Here is a 15,262-nt window from a genome sequence, read left to right on the forward strand (position 1 = left end):
TTGTTGAATTTTGCCACGGCAGTAGGGAAAGCTTGGGCGAACCTTTTCGTTGTCAGTGGCCGAAAAGGGATGCCTACTGCCTGGCTTTTGCAGGTGTAGTCAGGGCAAGTGACCACGCCCGTTTTTGAATGAGCAGGGTGCGGCAGTAGCTGATTTCGGCAAGCAACAACATTGACTCATTTTGGATATTCGTCAAAAGGTCCACGGCGCCTTGTACTTGTCTACTGTTTAAAGATTGCCATTTTCGTCTAGCGAGCTGTGCACTGCCTGGCACCGTTTTTGAGAAGCAGCATTGGCTCTCCCGCGCTTGAAAGGGATGGTAAGACTTGCCATTTTTAGTGTATGTGAGTTGAGTGCGGGTCTGCCCTTCCTTTAGTAATGGCCTGCCGGCTTATTAACTCCAAATTGCATAGGAAATAGACGTTGTCATGCATCCGCAAGAGGACAGCAGGTAGAACACTCAAAACCAGCCGTACTGGCTTGTAGTTAACTGACGCCACCGTCCAGCTATTGGTTTTGTATATATCAGGCGTCTTGCTCGTTGTTGCTCCGTGCACTTTATGTACAACTTTGTATCTATTGATCGGTCAGATGGAAGGAGTGGGAGATGGCGAAGGGAACAACGGACCCATGAGCACAGCTAGGGGTGAAGACGCGTTTGCAGGCGCCATTCTTGCATCACGACAGCATCGCACCCGGTCCACTACATCGGTCAGCAGGTGAGTGAATGTGTTAAACCTTTGCGTATTGCTTTTTTCTTCTTCTTTTTTATTGAAAATATGCATGCAGTCATCCCCGCATGCATGGAAAAAACTCCTTAAGCGAGTTAATAAATTCAGAAGGCGTCGGGACTTAACACAATAGAAAGTTAGGATAGATCTTTCAGATCAGAAGTGCGATACAAAACCCGCATTCTAAACATGCAGGAAGCAAAATCATCAGATTCTTATTACATATCCTTGCGATAAAATGTTTTAGGAAGAAAAATACTAGTCTCTGGTCATTATTTTTGATAAATGGCAATCGTTGTGACATGCCTCATAAGTCATCCGTAGATGTTCTGATGATGCTGGAAGCGATAATCCTGCAAATCTTCTGTGCGTGCCTCTCAGCAATCATTCTGACAAAGTCTTTGAATTTGGTTGGGAGTTGCCCGATATTGCCGGCTAATCCCAACACTTCATAAAAATGAATCATCCTAGATTGGTCGATCTCATCCCCCAACTATGATAAAAATGATGAGAACATGTCAGCTAGGCCGCCGTTAACAAAATGAAAAATCCACTCCCCCCAACCCCTTACTCCTAGCATGAGTGTTTAATTATACGTATCGGCGATAACGTCCTTTGTAGCTTTGTCCCCATCCACTGCCTAGCATAATGTAGCGCCATGATCCCGCTTGAAGCCCTTTTAAGTAATTTTGAACACAACTTATTCAGCAAACTCACAAACTCTAAAACCAGAAGACATAAAGGTGCGGAGTGTAGCTAATACCTGCTGCAAACCCAGGTGCCAGTTGTCAGTTTTGGGAACCAATTCTGCCATCCTTTTGTCTTGGGTGTCCAACCATCGAAGTAGTCAGCTATGCATTCCATCAGCGCCCCCCTTAGCTCGTCCGCTATTTTTATGTGTTCGCTGCGTAGTTCATCTACTGGTTTGTCCCCGTTGTTAATCATAGGATCGAGAATGGTAGTCCGCCTCCTGAACGATTGGCGGCTTCACAGCTTCGACGATTGGCAGTATGCTGGAGCGATTCCAAACATCTCTTTGATCTCTGTCACCACCGCCTCCTGAAGAGAGTGGTCTGGAGGCCGAACAGGAGCAGTTCCACATGGTATGCCGATGACCAGATTGACATCTTCATCGTAAAATTGCATGTCGCGCTTGTGATCGATTGTAATTGAACTTGCCTCCTCATCGAGGTGACTTAGGATAGACATTAGAAAATGCCTATCCGTCCTTGTTATCTTTGGTAGTTCCAGCAGCTCCCCAGACTCCATCTCGGCTACATATTGTCTTTTCTCGTCATCGAATGAGGAAATCAGCTCGTGCAACTTCTTCACGCTGCACCTCGACCCGATCGAGGGCGCCTTCCCATTGACCTGGATCTGATCTTCCTCATTCGAATCAGACTCGGCAAACGTGCCTCCTGCAGGGAAACCTATCCCCCCTTCGTCTTCTGATTCTGATGAAACGTCGTCAATCCGTTGGAGCGCGCTTGGGCCCGAAGCAAGGACCCCGTACCCGTCTATCCTACGACGAAAAATGGCCAGAGAAAGTAAATTTCCGGTTTTCCTTCCCGACGGTTAAATTTCACCATCACACAGTTGTGAAAACTAGGAGGGGAATGGGGTGGTGGCTCAAAGTTTATGCCGAGAAAAACTAAAATGCTTTATTAAGAAATATACAGATTAACTCCTAATCCATTTGTGCAAGTAGACTGATTTTTTTCCAGAATACTACTACAAAGATGTAGTTTTTACTAGAATTTTTTCAGATTTTGGGAAAAAATAAGATTAGATCAAAAATGTTTAGCAACCAAATGCCACCATCTCCAAATCCATTCGTCCAAATAAGCTCAGTCTTTTCACAAAAATGTACTCCCTCCCTCCCAGTGGCGAATCCAGAAAGAAAATGGAGGGTGGGCTCAAAGTTAACAGAGAAAAAAACGAAACGTCCGTTTGAAGAAAAACAACATCATCTCCTAGTCCATTTGTCCAAATGTGATCAAACTTTCCCAGAATACTACTGGAGGCATGTGGTATTTACTGGATTTTTTCTGGAATGTTTGAAACATATTAAATTTGAACTAAATTCTGAATCTGCTTAGCTAAATAGCCATTATTTTCTAGGCCATTTGTGCAAATGTGCTCAAGCTTTCCAGGAATACTACTGGAAACATGTACTATTTACTGGATTTTTTTGAAAGGTTTTAACAATTGAATTTTAAACTAATATTGGTATTGCGAAGACAATATCTGCCAAACCAGTGCTCAAAAAGACATGAAAATTTTCAAGAGCAATAGTAATAACATGTTTAACCATACTAGAAATGTTAATACAATTCATACACAAGGTATCAAAGTACAAGAGAAGTAACAACAAAAGGACAATGAAATGTTGCTCTTACTAACTAGTACTGTATGCGTAAGGCACCTCCTGCAAGCCATCTGTTCACATTAGTACACTTGTTAGTGATATAACAATAAGTCATGAACGAATAAGTATTGAAACTAGTAACGGTGGCATCAATACCTCTAAGAAATCACATGAAACTCATGAGGCAAATGTCCTTTCCGATCCCTCATTTTCTGGAATTGTATCATGATTTGGTCATCAGGAATGCTTCTAAATATCTCTTTCTCGCAGTAGCACACCATCAAATCATTTAGCCAATCATCTGATAGTTTGTTGCGCAAATCTGTCTTGATTATCTTCATTGCTGAAAATATTCTCTCAACGGATGAAGTGGCCACAGGAAGAATAAGTGTCAACTCAATGAGGCGATATACCAACTGGAAAGATGTGTGTTTCATTGTTTCAACCATCAACCGAGCAAGTGTGGACACATCCCAACATCCATTAAACTCTTCACTTCTCCTAATGTTCATAAGAAATCTTGGGAGGTCTACTCCTAGCATTAACCGATCAGCTTCTGTGAAGTCCTCATCATAAATTTCAGCAAGCCGAATAAGTTTGTCAACGTTAAACTTTGAGAAGTTGTTTGCTGGATTAAGACAAGACATACAATCCAATAACTCGGTGGAAACTTCATTGAATCGGTGATTCATCTCAGTGATAGTTGCATCAATGGCAACATTGAATATGCTAACCTTGTAATAATGAAGTCGAGTCACCTTATTCTTAGTGCGAACAGATTGACCCATAGCTCCAACAAGATCATCCATGTTTGGCACATCAATACCATGTGTTTCACAAAAGTTCTTGACTTGGCAGAATAAAGACTCCCACCCATTGTCCCTCATGCTCTGCAAGCTTTCTTTCACATCCAAGATCAAACGCATGGCTTCAACAATGTTTTGATTCTTTCTTTGCAAAGCTTGGGATAGATGATTTGTGTTGCTCAACAAGTTTATTAAGAACAACATGATGAACACAAATTCAAAGCATTCCATGTTTTTAAGCAAACCTCTAGCTCCACCTTGACATGTGTGTTCTCGGGCATCAACCACAACAATTCCTAGCACCTCCACCACAGCATTCCACATTGTGAATATACGAAGCAAAGTTTTGAGATGTGAGCCCCAACGAGTATCTCCTGGCCTTGTTATGTTAGATTCTTGATGCAGCCCGGTTCCGGCTGTGATCTTTCCATTCTCCATCAAATCTAACAACTCATCTTGATGTTTGGCAAGTAATGCATCCTTCCTTTTGCAAGATGAACACACTTGAGTAACTATCAACGGAATATAGTTGAAGAAATCAGCAATAGCAGGACTACATTGAGCCACATTAACAACCATCAATTGTAACTGGTGAGCAAAGCAATGAACATAAAATGCATACGGAGCTTCATCTCTAACCAGTTTTTGCAAACCGTTGAATTTCCTCTCATATTGAAAGCACCATCATAACCCTGACCACGTAGCCTAGAAGTTGACAAACCATGATATTCCAACACATCAACCAAAGCTTTTTTAATTCCAGCAGATGTAAAATCTGTGATGTGCTTAATTGCAAGGAATCGCTCTTGAAGCACTCCATGATCATCTAGAAATCTACATGCATCAGGAAATCAGATTAGTAAACATTAGTAGAACAATTTAAAAAAACACTAGAATATGGCATGTGTTACCTGACAATCACCGCCATTTGCTCCTTTATTGAGCAATCTCTAGCTTCATCAATAAGTATTGAGAAATTCTTATCTCTAATGTCATTCTTAATAACTTTGGTTACCTCCATTGCACAAGCTGTAGCAAGGTCCTTCTGGATGTCGGAACAAATCATTTGTGTGTTTCCTGGCCCCTTATCAAATGCCTCCTTCACATCTTCTTTCTTGTCCTTATACCAGTCCAATAACTCTCTGAAATTGCCCTTGTTGATGGAAGTGGAGGATTCGTCATGCCCACGAAAAGCTTCACCTTGTGCTATGAGATACCTTGCACAATCCAATGATGCAGTTAGGCGGATTTTATAAGATATCTCAGACTCCTTGCTGTACACACGGAATTGGGTAGCCACACTTGCTCTCTGATTGTTGAAATCATCACAATCTCCCTTAGCAATGTTGTGGTAACTAGATGGACCACCAACATGCTTCCTGAAATTACTTAGGGCTGTTTTCCAACGAGTGTAACCATCTTTTGTGAAAACATCATTTCCAAATCTAATGGCTTGTGACGGTTTCTTGAAAAGAAAGCAATGGTAGCAAAAGGCGGCCTCCTTTTCCACACTATATTCCAACCAATCATACGTATCAAACCACGCAGGTTGAAAGGATCTCCAAATTTTACCATCCTTTGTCTTTTCAAAATTATGCCCAATAGCTTTGTTTCTCCCTTTCAACAAATAAGCTCGTCTCACATCACTTCTAATTTCAGGAGCATAATCTTCTATTGGTATTCGAAGTCCTGGATCCGAAATAATTTGACTTGGATGAAATTCTGGTATAGGTTGCCTTGGTTGGTTTGTACTCTCATCAATTGTGGTATGATTCATCTCAACATTTGGGGATTCATTTGGGCGTTCAGGAGGAGGGATTGTGCCCACAACAATTAAGGGGAGGGGATTTGCAGTCACATTAGTTGGTTCAAGTTCAGGTTCGACATCGGTAGGGGGAGGAGCAGGCCTTTGGGGAGGGGTAATTGAACTGCTTGCATAAAAACTATGCATACTCATAGTTTTTCTCTTCATTTTTAAATCTGCAAATAAATTGTAATTGACCTAAATCAACTAATAGCGCATGGACTAGCAAACAAACTGTAATTGATATGAGCCAAATTAAAGAAAGGAATGGAATTATGGAACTTGGAAGCAAACTGGGAATTATACCTTAGCCAGTATTGGATGCGCTCAGCTTGGAACGGGGCGTGGCAGTGTGCGGCTATGCGAGCCGAATGCTCGCTCTGGCCAGCCGGCGGCTCCACTTCTCTGGCCAACGACGAGTTGGCGGCTGCACTCAGGGTCAGGCCGTCAGGGGCCTTCGATGCCGCGCGAGTCCTGCAGCCTGTCGTCGACGCGCGCACTTTGTGGACCGCCTGGACGAGGTGGCCGTGCCGCCGTCGAGCGCCTGTACGAGGTCGAGTCGGGGGGACCGGGGGGGGGGGGGGGGGGGCGGCGGAGGGGCCTGCTGCCTAGGGTTAGGATTGGGGGCGGCGCTTCTCTGCTCGCTGCTAGCTCGAACGAGAACGAGAAACACGTCTGGCTGGGAGCTGGGAGTTGATGGGCTGGGCGCTGGGACTAGTTGGTCCAGGCCGAAACGAAGCATACTAGTAGTAAAAGAAATCGCTTTCTATCGAGGGCAGGCTTCAGCCTGTTGAAGCCTGCCCATTGGACTCGCCACTGCTCCCTCTCATAATGTAAGACGTTTTTTGACATTAGTGTTAGAGGGAGTATCAATTACTGTGTTTTTGCTTGCTTGCATCATACATAAACATAAACTAGCTGCTGCCTATAACTAACTAAACTAGCATTTGCAACTAGCGCGTTGGATGCAGAGACACTAAATTAAAAAACAGACAGGGGCAGAGGAGGGGAAACAGCCTGCGCGGGCGGCCGGTTCTCCTGGATTTGGCTGCTGGAGCGCAGCGCGGCGAACGGATCAGCGGAAGTCCTCCCTGGCTGAGTCGAGGCTCAGGCGAGGGATGGGCGACGGCGGGACCGGCGACAGAGGGCCTGAGCGCCTGGGCCTTGACGACGAGCTCCCGCACAGCCCGGCTCCCTCCGTCCATCGGCACGGTGCCTCCGTGGTTGACCGCGTGCGGCAGGGAGGTGGCGCCCGGCGGCTAGATTAGGCGGCTAGTTGCTCGTGCGCGTGTTGGTGGCTAACTGCTGGTGCGTGCTGGTGGCTGGTGAGTGACTTTGCTTACATGGGCTGGCTGGACCAATTTTCTTTAGCTGGGCTAGAATACATACAAGAACATCCAAAAATGGAGACGACCGAGGAGACGTCAGCACATCTCTGCACCCGGGATTCCATTAGCCAGGATCCTGACTCGGGCGTCTTCGGGGGCTGAGCATTGACTTTTGTTTGATGTTTCGGAAAAAAATGCACAACAAAAAGATTCTCGAACCATGGCCACGAACGAGCTCGACGAGCTAGGTTGGAACAACTCCAAGTCCGTACCTTGTCCCGGCGTCGGCAATGCCCTTGCTGTAGAAGCTGGCATGATCGCCACGGCATTCCTCAAGCCTGAAAGACGTTTTCAGCTTCTCGATACACTTGACCCTGGGCTTCTGGTGAGACAGTGTCCACCGGCCAGCGGGTACGTCGAGTTCACGCCAGCGTCAAACAAAGTTGACATGAGACTGATCTGCCCATTCGAGCCTACCATTACGCCAGCCAGCCAAAACACGTGGGGGCATTTCTCCGTCATATGCGGCGGAATTTATTTCTTCGTACCAGGTCCTATGGGCAACGCCAGGTTCGAGTTTGGTGGGATACGTATACTGAGCGATGAAGCCTTGCACTACCACGTAAGAAAACTAGTTTCTATGTTTTTAACTCTTAATCCGTTGATTCTTATGACAGTGTATAAGTATTCATTTTTTCTGTTGAAATTTTGCTCACGCTTGACTTAGGTGAATGTCTTCAAAGATGGACTGTGGGATCTAAAAGTCTCGGAAGCCATGGTCAGTGTGATACAACGCCCAACCTTCATCTGCAACCCATACTGTGTGATGCAAGGAGAGGCTCTCTACATGATGTATGAGGTTGGTAAAGTAGTGGCGTACGACCTACTCAAGGGATCTTTCACGCGCGTCCATCTCCCTCAAGACTTCGTTCTCGGCATGCTAACCATGGTCCAGGTGCAAGGTGGGCTACTTCGTGTCTGGGACCGAGAGCTATTTGGTAAATGGATCTCGCGGGCAAGCCTCCCCTTCCCATTGATGTTTGGCCTTTCCGAAGAATCAACAAGGTGGGGCGTTGTGTCCTATTCTGTGAGGATACTGGCCGCCGACGAGGAAGCACGGCACGTCGTTGCGAGGTTTAGATACTCAGGGTGTCTGTACTCCATCGACACCGAGGCCATACAAGCAACGGAGCTGCTACCACGTACGAACACCATCCTAGTGTGCAAGGTTGTGCCAATCACTCTGACATGGCCGCCAAAGTTCCCCCGACACTTTGTTCAGGACTAAGTTATCATTACAAGGCCGCGATCGTTTTAGTGTGGCCCCAAAACTTATCTCTGTATTTTGGATATGTATTTTGTCATTTACTCTAGTATGTCGAAACTGGTTGACCTCCTTGGTGCGTTCATTTGATTTCATTCATGTTAGTCGTCTTCTCACGCCTGGTTTTATGTATTCTTTTGTGGTGCGTCCCATAGGTTGGTTGTCACACCATTTTTTTTTAAAAGACAAGACATGGGTACTGACTCCTGCTAAAGCTTTTTTTAGTGTTGCGGTGATGGTATCTATACATCATAAAGGGCATGTGCATTTTTATTATAGTGCCATGTTGCCTCGGGTGTGCACCGTTCGTACAATGCGGTCCGGAGGTTCCTATGCTTGGTAATATAGTGGGCGCGGTGATTGATGTCTTATATAAATGAAAAATATCCCGTTGTGGGTATGCACGATTCTGATAGTGCAGTCTGGAGGTCCCCCCCCCCCCCTCACAATCTAAAATACGTGGCCAGCGTCATCTATACATCAAAAAGGATCACATTTATATTCGATAGGTGCGCCTCCCTGTGTAATCTAGTTTGATGCGGTGATCAACGTGATCAATGTCATATATACAACAAAAAGTGTGTTTGATAGGGTGCTAGTTGTTGCAAATATGCACGGTTCCGACAATGCATTTTGGAGGTTCCCCCCATGCAATCTTGCTGGTAAAGTGACCAATGTGATCAACGCCATCTTTGTATGGGGGAGACTCGCGTTGAAAAGCAGCGGGGCACTCCTATGCGGGTATGCATGGTTTTGACAAATGTAAAATGATTTTTTTTTAGGAATTCAAGTGTTACCATGATGGTATTTATACATCATAAAAATGTTTGCGGCCTTATTCTTATACGGTGCCTCCTATTCGGGTATGCACGGTTCCTACAATGCAAGCGCGAGGTTCCTTTGGTAATATAGCTGGTGCGGTGGTCAACATTATCAATGACATCTATAAAAATCGAAAGGGTCGCATTCATATTTGATAGGGGTGCCCCCCCCCTATTTGTTGCTTATATGCACGGTTCCGAAAGTGCAATCTAGAGGTGCCTTCCTATTTGTTGCTGATATGCACGGTTCCGACAGTGCAATCTGGAGGTGCCCCCCCCCCCCCGATTTGTTCCTGATATGCACGGTTCCGACAGTGCAATCTGGAGGTCCCCTCTATATATCAAAAAGGGCTCACACTCATATTTGGTATGGTTGCCCCCCCCCCCCCTTCGTAATGTTGTTGACCCGGTGATCATCGCAATCAATGCCATATACAAAACACATATAAAGGTATGTTTGATAGGGTGCCTCTCGTAGCGAGTATGCACAGATCCCACGATGCACTTTCGAGGTTCCCCTACGTAAGCTAATTGATGCAATGACCAACGTGATCAATGTCATCTTTATATGGGGAAGAATGCATTCAGATGCAATGTGACCCTCGTATGCGGGGATGCACAGTTTAGACAACGTAAATTGGATGTTTCTTTGTGCATTTTTTTTCCAGTGTGGCGTTGATGGTATCTACATCATAAAAGGTCATGTGCATGTCCTTATAGGGTCCCTCTTCCTCGCGTGTGCACAGTTCCTACAATGCGGGGCGGAGGTTCCTTTTGGTGATATATTTGGCACACTGATCAATGCCATATATAAAACAGAAATCTCTCGTTGCTCATATGCACGATTCCAATGGTGTGGTCTGGAGCCCCCCCTTCTTGTGCAATATGGATTGATGCGGTGCTCAACGTGATTAATGTCATATATACATGGAAAAAATAGTGTGTGCGATAGGGTGCTAGTAGTTGCAATATGCACGATTTCGACAAATGCATTCGGGAGGTTCCCTATGTAAGCTTGTTGATATGGCGACCAACGTGATCAACCTCATCTTTGTACGGTGGTGACTTGCGTTGAAAAGCAGTGGGGCACTCCTATGCAGGTATGCACGGTTTTGACAATGTAAAATGATTTTTTTCTTTGAGAAATTCAAGTGTTGTCGTGAAGGTATCTATACATCACAAAAATGTCCTTGTCCATGTTCTTATAAGGTGCCTCCTCTTCTGGTATGCACGGTCCCTACAATGCAAGCGGGAGGTTCCTTGGGTAATATGGTTGATGCGGGATCAACATTATCGATGATATCTGTAAAATCAAAAGGGTCACATTCGTATTTGATAGGGGGGATGCTCCCCTATTTTGTTGTTGATATGCACGGTTCCGACAGTGCAATCTGAAGGTCCCCCCTATATATCAAAAGGCTCATGTTCATATTTGATAGGGGTGCCCCCTTCGTAACCTGGTTGATGCGGTGATAATCGCAATTGATGTCATACATAAAAAAAGAGGAAAAGTATGTTTGATAGGGTGCCTCTCGTAGCGACTATGCACGGATCCGACGATGCACTTTTGGAGGTTCTCATGCGTGACCTAGTATAGGGCTCTCCTATGCGGGGATGCATGGTTTAAATAATGTAATTTAGATGTTTCTTTGTGCATTTTTTCAGTGTTGCGGTGATGGTATCTATACATCATAAAGGTCACGTGCATGTTCTTATAGGGTCCCTCTTCCCCCGGTGTGCACGGTTCCTACAATGAGGGCGGAGGTTCCTTTGGTAATATAGTTTGTGATGTGATCAACGTTATCAATGACATCTATAAAAACCAAAAAGGTCACATCACATTTGATAAGGGGGTGCCTCCCGTTGTAGTCTATATGTATGGTTCGAATAGTTCAATCTGGAGGTCCCCCCTTCGTAATCTAACTACATGGTCAATGTCATCTATATATAAAAAGGCTCACGATTCATTTTTTTATAGGGTGCCCCCTTGCGTAATGTAGTTGATGCGGCTATCAACATTGTCAAACGGTATCTATAAAAAATAAATAAATATGTGGCATCCATGATTGATGACCTTATGGCCATGGATAGTTATATCATAGGTACTGTTATCGAATAAAAACCATTATCAAAAGTTTATAAGCACGTTGTCGCAGTAGAAAGCTCCAGTAGTTTGTGGCCAATCTGTAGATGTGGCATGGTGTGGCATCTCTTAAGATTGGTAGCGGTGGCCATTGGTCTCGAAATGATGCTATAATGCCACACCGGGGTATGGCTGTAGCAAAAACAAGCAGAACAACAACAACCATCACATATCATCAATAAACACGTATAAAAAACCATATTTTTTTATTTTCATCTGGGCTGCAACTCCAAGGCATGTGTCCTATTTCATTACGAATAAATGGCCTTTGTGTTACCAAAAAATGCTTTCGCCCCACTTTGTATATAAAGCAATACGGCCGAACCGATAGAAAGTGATGAGGGAACCTCTTACAAAGCAGATCAAAGATAAAACAAGATTACAAGAGTGCCCACACTCCATCAAGACACAACCGAAGCTACTAACTAGAAGAGAGACCGCGACTCCAAGAGAAACCATCGAACGTTGATGCAACACACACACACACACACACACACACACACACACACACACACACACACACACACACACACACACACACACACACACACACACACACCAAGTTATCACTGGAGAGGGCACCCCTGCCCTCTCGCTCCGGACCATGGAGCATCGATCCTGCCTACAGACAACAAGGACCGAGAGCGATGCCCACGACGTCACGTGTAAAAGATAGGAAGGCAACAAGACCGCCCCAAGCCAGAGCCGAAGGAGCTTCGAGATAGGATCCGAGCTCGCCAACCAATGTCGAAGAAATGCAACCGGAAGGCACCTAGACTCCATGACGACGCCCCCAAGAGGGTGACGACGCAATACGCCGCCGTCGTCGAGACCGAAGATACGAGTTGTGTTCCAACATAGAGAATAAATGGAGGTTTTTTCGTTTAGATTACTACTTCATTGAGTTTTAGATTACTACTTATATTATAAGAAACAAATTATTACGTCATTTCATTACACTGTAATTCAAAACAAATTATTATGTGCATTTTGTGCAAAAAAATTATGGATGGCTTTTTATAGTGAATTAGAGAAAAAAAATGGCATGTAACGGTTTTTTCTCTCTAAAAAAAGGTAAACATATCAGACCAAGTATTGGCCATAACGCTCGTCTTTTTCCAGCCCATATCGGATGATATGTTTAAAATTATATTTACGAAATGACATGTTACGTTTATATGGGTAGAGCCCAGATAAGTGGCTAGTTAATTTCCTCACGGGCATGCGGTGGCTAGCTATTTTTTTTTTTAAATGATAGTGATGTTAGAACATGCAAAAATGGCCGTATCCTTACTAAAAAAACACATTCAGCTGATGCACGCAGGCATGACGTGACCACCGTGAAATAAACAAAATGGTACGTACTGTGCCATACACCAGGGTCTGTATGACGATCGTCCACGAGCCCGTGTGCATGTTGCGTGCGGTGGTGGGAGATCACATGAGATCATGATATCTGTAAGTCTCACGCGTGCTACCTTTTTTTGAGCTGGTGATACGGATCTTGTGTCGTACTCTCGCCCTGTCGTCACCATACAAAATATATAGCAGGAGCAGGCATTGATATCCTTCTCAAGTCCATCAGTCCAAACGCACCCCACACACACCCATCCTCCTGCCGTCCGCAGTTTCGCAGCTGCCAGCCATGTCCACCATTAGCTCCGCCTCGTCTCGGTCCGCGGGGAGCAGGAGACCCCCTCTCCCCTACTTCGGGAACCCGCTGTAGTACGATCCGTGCGCTAGGCCGTGTGGCACCTTGTGCTCTAGAAGGCATAGCATAGGGCTGCAGCCTGCGAGCAACCAGGCTCCATCATTTTGGGCTGCAGCGAGCATGTCGCGTGCTATTGCTGGAAAGTTGACCCACGACTTTCATATTAGTGGTGTCAAACAGGGTGCATGCACAGAGAGCTTGTTTATAACCAACGGAGACTGAACAGCGTCAGACACACCCAGGACGTGATGCCAGTGGCGGAGCTTGAAAAAAGAAGTTGGGCGGGCCAGAGAGCACAATATTTTCCAAATTCTAGAGCATGTATTACTAATTCAATAGATATAGTCACCACACCTTCTGTTCATGTATATACTTCCTCAGACCAAAATAAGCCATAACATTTGAGATAGTAAACGCGCTACAATATCCAGTTTTGGGTACTTTCTGAAAGGTGAACTTTTTTTTCAAAACCAATGAACATTTTTCAAATTTGATGGACTTCTTTTCAAAATTGATGAACTTTTTTTTTCAAACCAATGAACGTTTTTTCAAAATCAATGAACTTTTTTCAAATTCGATGAACTTTTTTCACAATCGATGAACTTCTTTTGAATTTGTGGACTTTCTTTTGAATACATGAACTTTTTCAATTTGGTGATTTTTTTGCATGCTCGTGAACTTTTTCTGTAATAGGTGAACATGTTTTAAAATAATTAGAAAATATAAACAGTACAGTGTGATGTGCAAGAAATTTCACGTCTATGTTTATATTCTTTAAACATTTCGCGCAGCAACCATTCATAAGCAGTTAACTCGTCTAGTGGTTAGCCTCTTCGTGTGAAAGAACGACGGCGCGACATCGAATCTCACTCGAGATGTATTTTTTGGCATTCTTTTTGCGCGTTGTGCCATGCGCGATCGTGAGCCGGCCCACCGAGCGGCTGCTCGCAAAATAGGAGGTCCCGGCTCGCGGTGAGGCTGCGAGGTGCCCAGCTCTATCGGTGTGGGCTGGCCGGCTGGGTATAGTGCCATATAAACTCTTTTTTTTTGCTCTAGTCATGGGCGGGCCATGGCCCACTCGGCCTTGCGGAAGCTCCGCCAATGAAGCCAACAATGCAGCAAGTACCAGCAAGTGCTCCGTGGAGAATAAAAAGGAGCCCATGCCAACAGTCAGAAGCAATTAAACCTCCAACTGCCAGCCTTCAACTTCCAAGAAGCAAAAGAGCTACTCCCACCTAGCTCTGCAGAGCCATGTCGAGTCACTTCAACTGGTCACTGCAACAGCCCATTAAACACTTGCGTCCAGTGGCGGAGCTTGAAAAAAGAAGTTGGGCGGGCCAGAGAGCACAATATTTTCCAAATTCTAGAGCATGTATTACTAATTCAATAGATATAGTCACCACACCTTCTGTTCACGTATATACTTCCTCAGACCAAAATAAGCCATAACATTTGAGATAGTACATGCGCTACAATATCCAGTTTTGGGTACTTTCTGAAAGGTGAACTTTTTTTTCAAAACCAATAAACTTTTTTCAAATTTGATGGACTTCTTTTCAAAATTGATGAACTTTTTTTTCAAACCAATGAACGTTTTTTCAAAATCGATGAACTTTTTTCAAATTCGATGAACTTTTTTCACAATCGATGAACTTCTTTTGAATTTGTGAACTTTCTTTTGAATACATGAACTTTTTCAATTTGGTGATTTTTTTGCATGCTCGTGAACTTTTTCTGTAATAGGTGAACATGTTTTAAAATAATTAGAAAATATAAACGGTACAGTGTGATGTGCAAGAAATTTCGCGTCTATGTTTATATTCTTTAAACATTTCGCGCAGCAACCATTCATAAGCAGTTAACTCGTCTAGTGGTTAGCCTCTTCGTGTGAAAGAACGACGGCGCGACATCGAATCTCACTCGGGATGTATTTTTTGGCATTCTTTTTGCGCGTTGTGCCATGCGCGATCGTGAGCCGGCCCACCGAGCGGCTGCTCGCAAAATAGGAGGTCCCGGCTCGCGGTGAGGCTGCGAGGCGCCCAGCTCTATCGGTGTGGGCTGGCCGGCTGGGTATAGTGCCATATAAACTTTTTTTTTTGCTCTAGTCATGGGCGGGCCATGGCCCACTCGGCCTTGCGGAAGCTCCGCCAGTGCGCCCTCGGGCAGTCGGGCGTCAGGCCTCGACGCCGCTCCGGCGCGACGGTTCTCATCGCCGTCGCCTCAGCT

The 15,262-nt window shown here is 44.8% G+C and overlaps 1 protein-coding gene across 3 annotated transcripts; it reads right to left on the reverse strand.

Annotated features, from left to right (window-relative positions):
- Nucleotides 1-894: 894 nt before the first annotated feature.
- Nucleotides 895-6,299, reverse strand: LOC123086744 (uncharacterized). 3 transcript variants are annotated; one of them, XR_006441116.1, is made up of 6 exons: nucleotides 6,016-6,299; nucleotides 4,817-5,885; nucleotides 3,256-4,739; nucleotides 3,131-3,170; nucleotides 1,495-2,248; nucleotides 895-1,407 (listed from the first exon to the last, which is right to left on the reverse strand). XR_006441116.1 is itself a non-coding variant. In XM_044508521.1 (4 exons), the coding sequence occupies exon 3, from the start codon at nucleotides 4,482-4,484 to the stop codon at nucleotides 3,258-3,260; it is 1,227 nt and encodes a 408-aa protein (XP_044364456.1). In that variant the 5' UTR covers nucleotides 4,485-4,739; nucleotides 4,817-5,885; nucleotides 6,016-6,298; the 3' UTR covers nucleotides 3,024-3,170; nucleotides 3,256-3,257. The 3 variants fall into 3 exon arrangements, 1 of the variants encoding a protein (XP_044364456.1); XR_006441117.1 differs by having other exon boundaries at nucleotides 1,495-2,253; XM_044508521.1 differs by lacking the exons at nucleotides 895-1,407; nucleotides 1,495-2,248 and having other exon boundaries at nucleotides 3,024-3,170; nucleotides 6,016-6,298.
- Between the last annotated feature and the right edge of the window lie 8,963 nt (nucleotides 6,300-15,262).

This window comes from Triticum aestivum, chromosome 4A, assembly GCF_018294505.1.
Source record: "Triticum aestivum cultivar Chinese Spring chromosome 4A, IWGSC CS RefSeq v2.1, whole genome shotgun sequence".
NCBI lineage: Eukaryota > Viridiplantae > Streptophyta > Magnoliopsida > Poales > Poaceae > Triticum > Triticum aestivum.